We start from the raw sequence: 15,377 nt of genomic DNA, 5'->3' as shown, positions 1-15,377 counted from the left end.
ATAAGGCTAGGGGTTGCTGGGTGGCTCATGCTGTTAAGGCACTGTTTCTAGTGAATGGGTGAGTCCCCCATTTTAGTATCAGGTCCACACCGTCTCAGTGCAGACTATGGCCGTAAGTCCCGCAGGGCGATGCACAGTTGGTGCTAGTGTTGTCCAGGGAAGGATTGCATTTCAATGAGCATGGATGATGGAGTCTCACTGCAAACTAGCGACCCCTGTTGGTTGATCAGACGCTCGCAGTTTGCTGATTGAGCTGCACATGAAGTGTCTTCCTCTGACAACTTTTTTTTTGAGAATGAGGCTAGAGTAATTGTAGAAATTCTTGCAAGTGTAATTTTCAATAAAGTGAAATGCATTGAACAGAACAAATTATAACAATGGTTATGTCTTAGTTTTCAGGACTGTTCATGAGGGTTGACCCATAATCATTCTCCTGTTACATGAACAGTGTTCACAGTAGCCCTAATGCTCAGACCAAATGGCTGTGGTCAGACAAAATGTCTGTAACTTGCATGTCCAGCAGATATGTTAATGAGAGTTTGTGAGACACCACTTTCCATTAGCCAATATAATCATATAGCCAATATTTCTTGCACAAATTACGATTCCATTAAATGATAATTTTTTTTTTTTAAATTTGAATTCAAATACCAAATTGAACTCAAATAAAATGTTTGATTGTAAATAGCAAGTATAAAAAATAAACCCGTATTAGCCCTGTATAAAATTCAAAACGAATGCCTTGGGAAATGTATTATGGTTGTGGGTTTCTGGATTTAATTCTGAACATTACTTTCATCTAGCTGGTATATTTATATGAATTTCAGCTTTTAAAGAGTACAACTGGCAACAACAGCTGAATCTTATGCAAGGAAGACATTTCACTTCACAAGTATTCCACACCAGTAACCACACACCCTGAAACCACATAATGTTGCTTTAGAAACTGGTCTCTGACTTTGATTAGGCTATGTAATATACCGGTATTTAAATTCCTTCCAGACATGCAGTTTTGCAGAAAGATTTTATACCCCATAGAGAAACATTTCATCTTGCGACAGAAGGTTCTTTCTGCGTCAATGCGACAATCAAAATGTAAACACAGACAGGGCTGAGTCTGCTCACTTGCATCATCAAACGACAACAATCTTGTGTTTCACCGGTATGCTATACAAAAGCTTCTTTGTCCAGCTGATTGCCTGCTGAGTCCCAGGCATCATATTCCTCAGTCTTTAGCTATTCTGAGAAATTTGCTGTTCTAAACTGATCTTGACATGGCGCTGTTAAGGCTGTGTATCATATGCAGTGATATGGATGTTTATTTGTGCAGCTTGCAGACATTTTTTCACCAGGTTCTTTACCACTTTAACTTCTGCTTTGTTACCAGCTGGTTCGAATTAAGGCCATTTTACATATTCTCACATTTCCCCCCTCTCCTCCCCCAGCCTATACAGATTTAGGATACTACATCATCAACAAGCTTCATGGTGTGGATGACTTTGTGGGTAGCAAGACCAGGAAAGCTTTCCTTTATTTGGCATTTTTCCCTTTACTGGATGCTCTGGTGAGTGTGTGCGGCTGGCTTCAGTTCCCTTTAAAAAATAAATAAAATAAAAAATCAGTCCAAACCTGTGAGAGACTAACAGAGGCATAAGAAGTGTCAAGCGCCTGGCCTGGAAATATGATTCATCATCTCTGCACATTTTATTTTCCCTGACTTTTCCAACTTAACTCCACACCCATGTTTAATTGTAATGCTCGCTCCTTTCCTGAAGATACCTGGTGTAACAGTACCAGGGTGTCTTAGTTTGCAGTCCTGGTGAAAGTGATTTAGGAGGCAGGATACTGTATAACAGAGGGAGCTATTACAGGCAGTCTAGATATATTAAAAAGCATTAACCCAAGCTTCATCTCCGGATTTCATTTTGTTTGCAGTGTGCAGTGTTCACTTCTAATATGCTGTGATGATAATCAGCACCGGTACAACATGTTCTCATTCTGAATCTGCTACTAGAATACCTTTGTATAATCTATTTGGTAAATCTATGTTTGAAATGTTCCCTGCAGTATACCTTATGCCCTATGTGGTGTTGATTTTAAAAAATTTTCATTTGTCTGTTTTATGGCAATAGATGGTTAATAATATTTGATTTCATAATCTGGATTTATTTTTATACATTTCATCACAGAACTGTAGATATGTTTTTCAAATGCCTGTGGTCAGTAAGAACTGAATTGGAGCACTCATAATAACTTCAAATGGTTTTGATCCCTCCAAGTGCATTGACGTGAAAAGAAGAACCTAATGGAACAGAACTGAAAATGTACCAGAAATTATAAGGGAACATTGGACTGCCATCTAGAAAATAACTTTATTTACTGAATACATTTCAGTGGCATTTCTTCACTGAAAGATTGATGATAATTAGAATGAATTTAACAGTTATGAGTCATAGACAACCTTGTGAAGGGAAGCCATCCGAAGACTCCCTCACCCAATGTCCCAGAGAATTGAGGACAGACTAGGGGAAAATGAGAAATGAAGAACAAGACTATTAATATGTAGATTGACAGATGATATCCACTTAATAGATAACTGCCTGGATTAAGTCAACATTTGTAATTAAATGTATTGTAATTTATCTTGTTTTGTTTGTCTCAAATTTTGACGAGATCATGATCTCTAAAATGAATGGAACAACATGCCCTGAAGTCAAAGTTAAGAACCACTGTTGTTTGAATCCAGCCTGATACTTACTTATTGCAGAACAGACCGGTTTTATGTTGGAAAGGCTGAGACAGTCACTTGTATCGTGTATACAATTTACTGGTATTTAGTGCAATTGTGTCATAATATGCTCATCACAGTATTGTATTCTTTTGATGTTACCTTGACAACTGCAATGAGCAACTGACTTCTGTTTTAGGCCTGGACACACACTGGTATCCTCTTGAAGCACAAACATAGTTTCTTGGTGGGCTGTGCTTCTATTTCTGATGTCGTTGCTCAGGTATGGGTCCACGCCAATGGCTTTCAATCATAAGTGTTTGCCTTTTCCAATAACACTTAGGAAGGGGAGATTAAAAGAGATTATGAAGCACCACCATCATTGAAATTTTGCAGATATTTAAATCTGAGAAGTTATTCCAAAGTGTTTTGAGCGAAACATTTGAAATCACAATATTGTGAATTGCTATAGTACAAGTACAAATGCACCAAACCTGTAATTTAGGTGTAGATTGCTAAAATTAATTCAGCATTGCTGCTTCTAAATATGTCCCAGAGAGGGAGAGTACTTAGGGATGCTCACCAAAGTAGTGTGAATGCACTAAATTTCACTGAATTGTACTGGCTTATTTTTGGTGGAAGTAAAAAGGGTAATGTGTTATTTGTGATATGAGGTTAGATTTGTCTACTGTAAGGGCTTGGTGAGTGCTAGATGAGGGTAAGTTATGTCCTAATATGTAAAACCATAGAATTGAAAGAGGATGTGCTTTCATTACAGTAATTGTACATTGTTTAATGTTCAGAAAGGTTCAGTATTTGGTTCAGAGTTCAGTCTCAATCTTATTGTCATTTTTCAGCAATGATGTTACAAGCAGCATTATTAAATTTAGATTTGTCTGATTCATAAGTGATACTACAAATCAGCTGCCGGCTTTCATGACCATTTCTTGAGTACCCCTTTTTATTGATGGAGCAGTGCATTTTCAGACAAGAAAAGCTTGTCAGACTGTGCTTGCTAGGTTTTCCATGAGAGTACTGTACCTTGGCTGTAATAAATAGCATACAGAAATTAAATCAGATACAGTATATGACCCAGCTATACAGTATATGAACCAGCTGTTGAGAATTACAACAGTAAGAAAGAGGACAATTTCTGCACACAGCCTTTTTAAGTTGTAAGTTCAAGAACTGAATCAATAGTTGTACAATGAGTCCCCCACAGTACAATGGTCGAGGATTTAATAGCCCTTTCCTCTCTTTTGGCAGATAGTGTTTGTGGCCATCTTGCTCCAAAGTAACTTGGAGTGTTTTGAGCCACTGCTGATACCCATACTGTCGTTGTACATGGGTGCACTAGTTCGCTTCACCATTGTGGGCATAGGCTACTACCATAAAATCCATGATGTCATCCCAGAGTCCTGTGGGCCTGAAGTTGGGGTACGTCACCAGCATTAATTCTAATTAATTAAGCTTTTACACCACAGCAAAAAGAGTGCATTCTGCTATAAAGTTAAACCAGGTACATCATTCCTGATTGCATTAGACATGTGTAATTTTCAATTGGCTTGCTCAGTATAGTTGATTGTAGAATGTTTAGTACCATTGTATGAAATTAATGGTATCGGATGGGTGATGTGCTTTGACACATTAATGAGCCAACATTGGCAGGTATTTAAATATACTGAGTGGAAAGCTTGAGGGTTCATTCCAACTTAAGTGCCACGTGATAGTGGGCCAGATTTACTGTGCAAGTTGGCAGGAAAGTCAATAGTATCCTTTAGAAATGATACACAAACTATGTAAATGCTCAGCAAGGGTGTCCACTATAGCACACTTGAAAAAACTGTTACAGACCTTTACAAGTTTTAAAAGGGATTGACTAAAACAATTGCTGGCAATCAACAAATTTATAAATAATAACATTTATCTTCCCAATACAGTTTATTACCCTTGGAGTGAATGGGAAAACTTCTCATGAGTACATACACAGTCTCTCAGTTGTATTTTGCTGGTGTGTACCTAAATTGTAAAACTAAAACTAAAATGTGGTTACCAAATTCAGTTAAGAAAAATTGTAAGTCATATTCTAATTAAATAATGAAGGACAATTGTTTATTGAATCCTAGCAGATGTTCTATATGGTCATATCCATGTAAGAATTGGTGAGATGGAGCCAAAATGGCTCCTTTCCTTGTTCTTATGGCTATGATGATAATCAGTGTCTGCTCACCTTCCCGCCCCACTGTCTCAGGGGGATGCCACCATTAAGAAAATGCTGAGCTTCTGGTGGCCCCTGGCCCTCATCCTGGCCACCCAGCGCATTAGCAGGCCCATTGTAAACCTCTTTGTTTCCCGGGACCTGCAGGGGAGTGTTGCAGCTACTGAGGTAAGTGTCCAAACACGCCCCTCTCAACACTTGCTGTCACAGGTCTACATCGCGAGGCATTCGCAAACCAATGGAAGCACGCTTCACACTGATTTTTATTTTTTAACACAAGCAGTACAATCATGTTAAAAGCATGTGCATTTAAGTGAATGCAGTTTGACTTTTTACTTCCTTGTATGACTGCCATAATCATGTCAGAATAAAGGGATAGATATGAGTTTGTACCTGAAGCAGTTGTTAGTAGTGTGAACCTGACTTTCTCAATACCAGGGAAAGACATGAGAACTTTTGCCAGAAGCTGTGTGAATCTGTTCTGCCAAAGAGCCCTCTGACGCCTGCATTCTATCATTGTTGTTTTGCGTGTGCGGTTCCGTTCTGTGGCATTACTTCGGCAGACTCAGCAGAATTGTCACTGCTGCTATCATTTTTGAGGTTCATACACTTTTTACATTGTTCATTTGTCTACCAATGGGTTGCACATTTGTTTACTGTCATTTAATGCAGCTGGACATTTTTTTCCGGAAACAGTCAGGTTAAGCACCTTGCTCAATGGCAGTGCCTCACCTGTCACATTTAGCTGCCTATAAAAGACGTTGTGTATGAGTGTAATTAAAACCATGTGGCATTTCCAAAAGGAGCAGCGGCAGGAGTCGTAGGTGTTTTAATAGCTGTGAGGTAGTATAATGGTTGCCTTCTTTACTGCATTGAGGTCATTCATCATTCACTATTTAAATGTCCTTTAATGTGTAAGATTACTTTATTCTTTCCACTGAATGACTGTGTTCATATGGAAGACCCATATGTTCCTATCCTCTCTGTAGCCCGGCATACAGATATTCCATTCGCTAATTCTACAAGTATAATACATGATATTACTGAAAAGTGATGAGAGAGATGTAGAGATGTCAGAGAATGGAACTGGCTCCGCTAGTACAGTCTCACGGCGCTATAACTGTCAGTTATTCGTGCTTGCAGGCAGTAGCAGTGCTTACAGCGACGTACCCGGTGGGTCACATGCCCTACGGTTGGCTAACAGAGCTGCGGACAATCTACTCGGCCTTCGATAAGGTAAGCATTCACCTTAATCCTCACCCTGAAAAGGCGTTTACTCCTGTTCTTTTGACAGCATGAGCCAAATCAAACGAGGCACTTCAGAACTCAGGCCCCGGGAGCTATTTTTGCTTACTTATAGTTTTAGGAAAACAGATATATATATAGATATATACTCTCAGAAAAAAGGGTTCTTTGGCTTGTCTCCACAGGGGATCCCATTTTAGTCCTTTACATAACTCTCTTTGGCAAGTGTGAAAACTGCGAAAGCTCCCAGATTGAACCATTTTGCCTGACAAAGAACCCCTGAACTCAGTTGGGTTATTCTATGGAGACACATAGGAGCCTTTTAGAACCATTTGTTCTAAGAGTGTACAGTGGGCATACTGTGCACAGAATGGCTAAACCAAGCTGTCTGATGTCTGGACACAGGGAAGATTTCAGTTTTGCAAAGTGGCATGCAGAATTTCATCTAGATCTTCAATTCCGCTTCCTGTTTTAATAGTACACTAAGGCTTTTGTTTGTAATTTAAAGATACGGTTTTAAATTCAGATTAGGGGATTTTTATGCATTCGTACTGTTTTTCAGATCTATTTCTGAAAGTGAATCATGAGAAATATGTCAAAATATTCCAGTGTGGCTGAATGTGCTCTTGTTTTTGATTCTGAGCTTAACATTCTTTTTTCATTTTCACCATCAACCCTTTTCTCTTTCCAGAACAACCCTGGTAACAAGTTAATCAACAGTGGCACTGTGGTAACCAAATCACACATCAAAAAGTTCACCTTTATGTGTCTGGCGCTGTCTCTCATGGTAAGATACTTCCATGATTTTCCTTATACTACGTATTTAGTATAACATACATTCCTATAATAGCCATGTAACACACATGTACTTATACATAAATATACAAATGCACAAAAATATAATAGAATAAAAATGTATTCACATACACATAAAAGCGCATTAATACACAATCTTGAATGGTCTAGCCAATGTGCTATTCAGGGCTTTGATGGACAAATGTACAAAGGAGTGATTGTAGCTGTTAAATCCACCCAGTGGGTTATTGAATCATTTTCATAAGGGGAGGAGCTGGTATCCATTGTGAAAGACACGGCTGAGATACGAAAATAATTTTTGGTGGTATCTTGCCTGGCTCCCATGATCTTAATGCCTCTCATTATCATTTGGGTAATCTGCACTTTCAGCTGAACTGAAAGATTGACAAACAAAACAGAAATGGCATTGTGCAGGATGCATTCAACTATGCTACTCTAGAAAAACAACATCATTTTTTGCGTGACACCAAATACCCTCATCCTCCAGAGAAAGTGAAGCCTCTGAACAGACACAGTCTACCTGGACATTCCAGGTCAATCCATTATCAAGATGAATGCCAAAGTATTTGTATGTGGTCACTTAGGTTATGTCCCAAGTTGTGTATGACTACTGGCCAATGGTCCCCAATATATTTGGGGTCTAGCACCATCTTCTCAGTCTTTTTAACAATGAGGATAAGATGTTGTTCGTCCCACCACTGGACATAGCACTGGATCTCTGATTTGTAAGCGGTTACATTATTATTTTGTAAAATACCTAAAATGGCTGACCATTTGTCTATGGACTCATTCAACCCAATCGGCATGTCACAATCACAACCCGCTTTCAATTCAGCTGTCTGCTCACCAATATTGGTGAAACTTAAGGCAATTCACAAATGATATGAGAACCACTGTTGATAAATATGTGGTAACACAAAGCCATGAATACTTAACCTGGTGTAATCCCAACTAAAGCATGTAATATACTTTTTTATCTAAGAATCAGCTCAAATCCCCATATTCTGCTGATACCCAAACCTTTCTGTACATAATGATTTCTGGAACTTTCACTTTTGAACTATACTCCAGAATTATTGCTTTTATTCAGAAGAAGCAGTGCATTATACCTGAATACTGCATGCCTTAAGTAGACATAGAAAGTAGACATTTTGCTTCATTTATGTCTATTGCCACTTTTACCAGAAGTCGCCCATACTTAAACTATACATTATATAAAACTATACATATGCTGAGTACAGAATAACTCAAATGTGAGTTTTGCTGAAGAAACACTGCATTCATGTTCTGAGAGTCGGAATGACAACCAATAAGGGCATGACTTGTGTTTGACTTCAAGCATTTATAGATGTTTATTGTCATGTCACCCAAAATGTTTCAATGATATATTTTGCTTTTCAAGCATTGTTTACACAATGTGTAAGGACAAATTGCAATGTGATAACAATTGGAAATAATGCAGGGGATATCAGACTATATCACAGCAACAATCAGACGGAAGGGAATCTTATGTCATGTACACTAATTGGATATTGCATGTACCCCACGTTCCAGCTGGAATCTATTATATGAGTTGCAATGGAGTCTGAATATTTTGCAGTTACTGTAGATCACAGTAGCTGTTACACAAATGTTTAGGTTGGATGTGGTTGTCAATACAATATTTAATATATCCTGAAACTAATGGGCTCTACCACAGGGAGTCTTTAGTATAAGCATAGCCAGTTTATGCAAGTGTATTTTGGCAAATTTTCCACCATTATAAAGTTTTGTTTTTTGCTTTCTTATATGGCAGAATAAATCCAAGGTCAGGAAGACTAAGGGAACAAGGCAGGGAAATAGTTTTAAATAATAGCCCCTGATGTTACTGGGTTTACTAGGAGTAAACAGGTCTTAACTGGTCCATCCATAACTGCTCGTAGGTGGGGCACATTATTTTTTCCTTTCCAATGGATGGTTTTACTCCAAAACCATAAACATGCTAATAAAAATTGTCCTGAACTGAAGGACAAAAATCCGCCTGGGGAGTTTTAACAGTGCGCATTTCAAAATGGGAAATGCGGTAATGAGTGCGGCAGTAAGCGATGGAGCGCATTCTGCCAGATGTGGGTCTATAAACAAGCAGGGGCCGGACCAACGGCAAGCACATCCTGTGTCCCAGATGGGCATGAACCACAGCCAGACGAATACCAGAGGGCACAGCTTCAAAGGCTACCGGGGTCAAACCGGGACACGCTTTGATTACGTCCACAGGCACATACGCCAGGGGGAGTATAGACAAAACAAAACATAAACAACATGGTGAGGTTTTTTTTAAAAAGAAGAACTAGACCACAGACAGCATGTCTAGTGTTCAACGCTGTAGATGAAAACCAGCCACCATATTTTTATTTTTTTCATGCATTGTTGTGTAACCGGCTTGCTGAGTAAAATCAACCTAGGCTACTCAGTTGTAGAGATTCAGCGCACTACGAGAGGATACACTACCAGTGGGTGCCTAATGGCGTGTTAGTGCAGCCAATGAATTACTGTGATTCTGTGTAATGAGACATTCATTGAATTCACAGCATGGTCTTTGTGCACATAACATACAGCCTATAACTTTACTAAATTTGGCCCCTATTGAGGGACAACAGCAGTATATTTCACAATGCACATGTAATGTATTCATCTTTATCAGACATTTTTGAGTACTTTTCATATTTTTTTCTAACACTTCTATCATTTTTTAGAAATCCAATGTCAGAAGGCCAACCCTTTAAGCTAAATTCTAAAGTCACAGTGCTATACTGCATAGTGATGATAAGATTCAGAGATGAAATCTTTCCAAATTGGAAAAAAAGAAGAAAATTGGTCAGATACTCATCATTCTTAATTGTTCCACTTTTTGTGGTGACATAGCAACCTAAACGCTTTGCTTTAGATCTTGGTAACTGTTTCCTCAAGTCAGTTGCCTGGCCCACTTCTCTGCTAGGTAAGAAAGAATGGTTCAAAAAATAGATGTTAACTTGCCTGTATGGTCTTACTGTGCTATTGTTCGGCTTGGATATTTTACCTGATTTGTGAAGCCCATCTTGATTCTGGTACCTTTAATAGGGGTTTATTATACCACAAAAACAATTGATGTATTGTGCTCCGGAAACAAAACACAATTACAAAATATATTTCATTCTACATATTTATACATTTAATTATGTGGACGTTTTTTGGATTAGTTTCTGTACTGACCTCTGAATAACTTCAGTACAGTTCCGTTTTTGAGAAGGCAATAGAAAACAGAACATCATAAATAAATAAATCTGGATGGTTTTTATACAGTAGTGGTAGAAGTCCAAAACAGTGCATCTTAACTTTAATTTCCTGCTGTTTGCATTTGTCTCAATTCTTGGAATTTCAAAATAAATCAGAGAACTGAATCAGTAAAGCTTACTTAAGAAACATACCATAAAGACATCCTGGATTCTGAAATGTTTGAATTTATGGAAAATGCTGCATGTCTTTAACAAATGTCAGCTGTTTCATTTTAAAAACATCTTTCTGTTCATTTTATCGCATAATGATTTTTTTTCCCTGGCAGATTGTAGTTCTGCTGCAGTCTTCCAAAATGCAAAAACAACTTCACTATCCCTTTGAGTGAGGTAGTCTAAACCCTCCTCCAGAATGTATGGCAACCATAGCCCATAAAACCTACTGCGACAGACCACGTGTTCATGTCTTAATCCTATCATAGAAATTACTGTGTATTGGACCAGCCGGAAGCGCCTCATCAGATGTTGGTCAACTTTGGCTGGGTTAAATCATTACATTTATGCTTGTTTATTGTTTACTGTAGTGCTGCTTTGTGCTGTTCTGGACCCCGCACGTCTCGGAGAAGATCATGGTGAACATTATCGGGGTGGACCCCGAATTTGCCCAGCTCTGCATCGCCCCACTGCGTGTCTTTTCCTTCTTCGCTATTCCTGGTACGATAACAGAGCCCCCGTTCCTCTCACCCACCTCCCCCCAGCCCCCGGTCAAGGAATTCTTACAGTACATTACATTGCAGGCATTTAGCAGATAATCATTCACCAACGTTTTGTGTGTACACAACCTTTGACATAGCATTTACATTTCTTACAACTTGGGAATCGAACCTGCGACCTCTAGGTTACAAGTCCAGGTCCTTACCCATTACAGTACACCACACCTGCCCTTTTTGTTATGACCAGTGTCTGGAAATAATCAATTTCTCTCTGCATTTAAACTCCTTATTTGTCTTCAGACCTCACACACAATGACTTCATGTAATTTCCAGGCAGAGAAGTTGAAAAATGCTTATACGTAGCTGGGATCCATGTAGGCTTCAGAAGCCTTGTGGGCGGATGGGCAGAGTGAGAGATCAGATATCGCTTGGATCCGCCTTGTTCGTGCCAAAGCAGGACTTTAATTCACTATGCAATGCCGTTTTCTGTCCATCACCAACAATACCTGCAAAAATGTGAACAATAAGACAATCTCTCTCATCACACCTCATTTTCCCAGACAGTGGAGTTGGCGTTAATCTCCTGTGGGAAAGTGTAAGAGGTGGTAACGGAAGTTTTTCTGGCTAAAGTGACACACCTTGATTAAGAACATACTGTATGCCCGCACACACACAAACACATGCAGGGGTTAAAGCCGTTTAGCTTCAAATGTGTTAATGTGTGGTTGCTCTTTCTGTGTACAGTGACCATCCGGGCTCACCTAACAGGATGGCTGATGATCCTGAAGAAGACTTTTTTCCTGGCTCCCAGCTCTGTCCTGCGCATTGTTGTGCTCATCACCAGTCTTATTGTGTTGCCTTACATGGGGTACGGATGCTTCCTTTCTTCCAGTCTCCTTGAAAAACTCAGCATTAATGCATAACACCTTGCTTTGGCAGCTCTCCTGGCTGTAGTGCATTACACAAAAACATACATCATTGTCACCCTTCAGTTGTTGTTCTTCGACCCGAGCCCCCTTTCATGCCTAAGCTGAACAATTAATAAAAGTTCAGTGGTTAATGGCATGTACAGAAAACAAAGCTCTTCTCCAGGGGTTCTGCTGATGGGAGAGGTACATTAGGGATTTTAAAAATCATCTTGCATTTCATGTGAAAGCACCATCTTGTAAGTACAAGTGTAGGAGTTGTTCTTAAACTGTCATTGAGTCATTTCTGATAAAATGTTCAACAAATAGTAAAAAAAAAGTTCTAACACAAGGTTTTTAGGATACGGGTAGCATCCCAATTATTGTATAACAGCTGTTGATGTGATGAGGGAGAAACTTGTTGGGGCAGCACTGTCAGTTCACAGTTTGTGCTGCCAAACTTCTCCTTACATGGCACACCCAGCCTGTGATTCTGCCTTACTCACATAATAGTTGAGTGAGCGGGGGGAGTTTTGGCTTGCCCAGTTACATAATTAAATAAAGTACGGATATGTTCTTACCTGGTAATAAATGATCTTAGACTGGATGGTGGATAGTCCGCATACGTAGGGAAGGATGAGTATGGCAAAAACAGAGAAAATTCAATTTTATTATGCTCTACAAATTCAGACAGTAGTCTGAACGATTTTATTGTACTCTTCAGTCCAGACAGCAGTCTTGCACACAGCTTTTCCCCAAGGATCTAGCATAGGACTGGATCTTGCTTGATCCAAGATATGTATACTGAGCAAACCTTTGTTATAGTGCCACTGAGAGGAAACTCTGGAGTACTTTAGATGCAGTCTTCATCTTCCCTAAACATCTTTCCATCAAATTCTCATATTGCTATTGGCTCCTTCTTAGACAATTATTTATTTATTACTGGATTGGTATATGGATGTTACTTTGCCAAAAATGTAAGAAAGTACAGTGAGTTCAGTCCAGGTGTGACTACAGAATTTAACTGGGTGTGAAGCCAGCATTCTCTGCTGTGGAAAGACTGGCAGGACAGTCTATTAAAAAATGAGTCTACACAAATACAATAAAATGTCATTTCCTTAGTCAGGATTGGACTTGTCATCTTGTCCTGCCAATTTCAGAACAACAACAGCAGCACATACTATGCATGTACTGAAGTGAGAAAATCTGGTCTAGGTCAATATTTGTCATGCCATCTTCCTGAGTATGTAAACATGTCTCCATCTGTTCAGAGATAATTACGAGGGTGGGAACTCACAGGAGTCTGATTCTGTTAAAGAATATTTGCAAAAGAGAATGACAGATTTATGGAATTTTAAAACGGAAAAACACGCCTTCAAACCATTACATAACTATCACACTGTACTAATGTACACATTGTAAAAAGTGGTGATTCTTTAGATCTGGATTTCAAATCTAAGATTTAAATGAAAATTATTATTGGTAAATTTAAGACTATAAAAGATTAAAATTTACAGCAAGATTACTATCATGCAAAATGAGGCAAAGGTCTGGATCTGAAAGTCAAATTGCGATGGACATGTTCCAAGGCAAAAACTTTGTACCCAGAAGGGCTCTTACTTTAAAAACTCTCCAAATAGCACAGCCTGAATTCAAATGTGCAGTATTACTGAATGACTACAATGACTCTCAAATAACTTTTTGACATTTCTGTCAATGAATGAATGAATGATGTAATACCAGAAGTACTGTACATTTGGGACAGTTCTGCATGGATGTAACTGAGTTTAACTGGTGATTTTTCTTGGTTCTTTGTTATAGGGTGCATGGTGGTACACTGGGAGTGGGATCTCTTTTGGCTGGTTTCTTTGGGGAAGCCACCATGGTTGCAATAGCTGCGTGCTACGTCAAACAAAAACAGGTGAGAAACCCCACCAAAAAAGCACCTGAAAATGCACAGGGCAACACAAAGGAGGGGGCAATCGCAAACAAAAAGTCACAAACAAAACATTTCCTTTTTCTGTGTCCCCTAGTACTAGATGCTGTCAACCACCCCTCAAAATGGCTCTTTACTTAACAAGTTCTATCCATAAAAATCTCAGGGAGCGTATGATTTTCAGCAAGAGCACTTGAGATCTGAGATCATATCACATGACTTTCACATTTGAGCAGGATTCAGAGGAGCATGAACATTACATTTTTGGCACTCTTATCCAGAGCAACTTGTACAAATTCACATTTTTAAACACAGTATCAATTTTATTTCTGGATGTAAACTGAAGCAATTCATGTCAAGTACCTTTCTCAAGGGTACAGCAGCAAATATTCTAACATGCAACCTTTAAAAATCCCTATTTTGTGTTCCTTTCATTCAAAGACTCAAGCTAGACTGTATTGGACTCATTTCCACAGATGAGCTTGAGTTAGTCCTTGAGGACCATAGTGAGTTTATGAAAGTAACTCCCTCTCACTCTGACCTCTTTTCAGAAGAAAAAGAAGGTGATAGATGGCACAACTGCAGAAGAGGGTGAAGAATCATCCCCTATTGGCGAAGCAGGGACCGGGGGTGAAATGGACGGCATTGTAGAACTGCAGGAAGAATGCCAGGCTGAGGAATGAAAAGGACTTTTAGATCAGTGAGAAGAATATTCGGAGGAAGGGGAAGGGTTGTCTCATTTGCTGGAATGGTTCTGAATAGCTGAACATCAGCTCTCTTCCATGGAATACTGTCCTGCCAGAGCCTGAGAGGCACTCCTTATGGCTTATGGCACACCCTCCCCAAGTGCTCCAATATGTGCAAAGATGAACCCAGAGGAGAGGCCTTTGCATGCACAGGGTGGCCATTCTAGCTTTGTGATTGAAACGCACACTCTCATTTGTTACGTAATTTTACGTAATAATTTATAAGTACGCACATACACAAACACACTGATTATATATATATATATATAGCTGGTAAATGCGGGTTTTTCACCAGTAAAATGGTCAAAGTCAAGTTTTTGTCGGGAAAATGGTTGAAGTCCTTACGGACATTCTAGCCGCCAAAAAAAAAGAAGAAAATTGTAGGCTAAAGGCCGAAATGATGCCTTACAATTGCAGATAGTCTATGCATTTCACTTATATATCCTCTGTTAGAAGCATTACATTACATTACAGGCATTTGGCAGACGCTCTGCCAAAGAAGCAGATAAAGCCCCTAACAATGGAGGGAGTTGAGAGGTAGAACTGCCTTTAAAGTCATAATGTTGTATTGACAATCAAAAGAGCATTACATTACATTACATTACATTCATTTGGCAGACGCTTTTATCCAAAGCGACGTACAAAAGTGCATTTTCATGATCGTAGACAACTGCTGAACACGGGTTCAAGAGCAGGCTAAGAGAACGCATTGCACTCAGGCCAACAGCTCTAAGGGATCCCATTTTGGGGAAATCAGGTCAATGTTAATCGCAGCATGCCGTGATAAGCTAGGCTCCGCCCACTGAATAAACACAGCGGGGA

The 15,377-nt window shown here is 39.2% G+C and overlaps 1 protein-coding gene across 2 annotated transcripts in view; it reads left to right on the top strand.

Annotated features, from left to right (window-relative positions):
- Window positions 1-15,006, top strand: part of LOC118225288 (progressive ankylosis protein homolog B-like) — a 30,130-nt gene extending 15,124 nt beyond the window's left edge. For both annotated transcript variants that reach the window (XM_035413466.1, XM_035413467.1), the window contains exons 3-12: window positions 1,446-1,564; window positions 2,928-3,011; window positions 3,995-4,165; window positions 4,980-5,114; window positions 6,090-6,182; window positions 6,883-6,978; window positions 10,840-10,969; window positions 11,713-11,836; window positions 13,695-13,794; window positions 14,361-15,006. In XM_035413466.1, coding sequence (XP_035269357.1) covers window positions 1,446-1,564; window positions 2,928-3,011; window positions 3,995-4,165; window positions 4,980-5,114; window positions 6,090-6,182; window positions 6,883-6,978; window positions 10,840-10,969; window positions 11,713-11,836; window positions 13,695-13,794; window positions 14,361-14,492 — 1,184 coding nt within the window. In that variant the 3' untranslated portion in view covers window positions 14,493-15,006. The remainder of the gene's footprint in view (window positions 1-1,445; window positions 1,565-2,927; window positions 3,012-3,994; window positions 4,166-4,979; window positions 5,115-6,089; window positions 6,183-6,882; window positions 6,979-10,839; window positions 10,970-11,712; window positions 11,837-13,694; window positions 13,795-14,360) is intronic.
- The last annotated feature ends 371 nt before the right edge of the window (window positions 15,007-15,377 follow it).

The sequence above is a fragment of the Anguilla anguilla genome, chromosome 4, assembly GCF_013347855.1.
Source record: "Anguilla anguilla isolate fAngAng1 chromosome 4, fAngAng1.pri, whole genome shotgun sequence".
NCBI classification, from domain to species: Eukaryota; Metazoa; Chordata; class Actinopteri; order Anguilliformes; family Anguillidae; genus Anguilla; species Anguilla anguilla.
The sequence above is the reverse complement of the archived record's forward strand: the minus strand, read 5'-3'. Positions and strand labels throughout refer to the sequence as shown.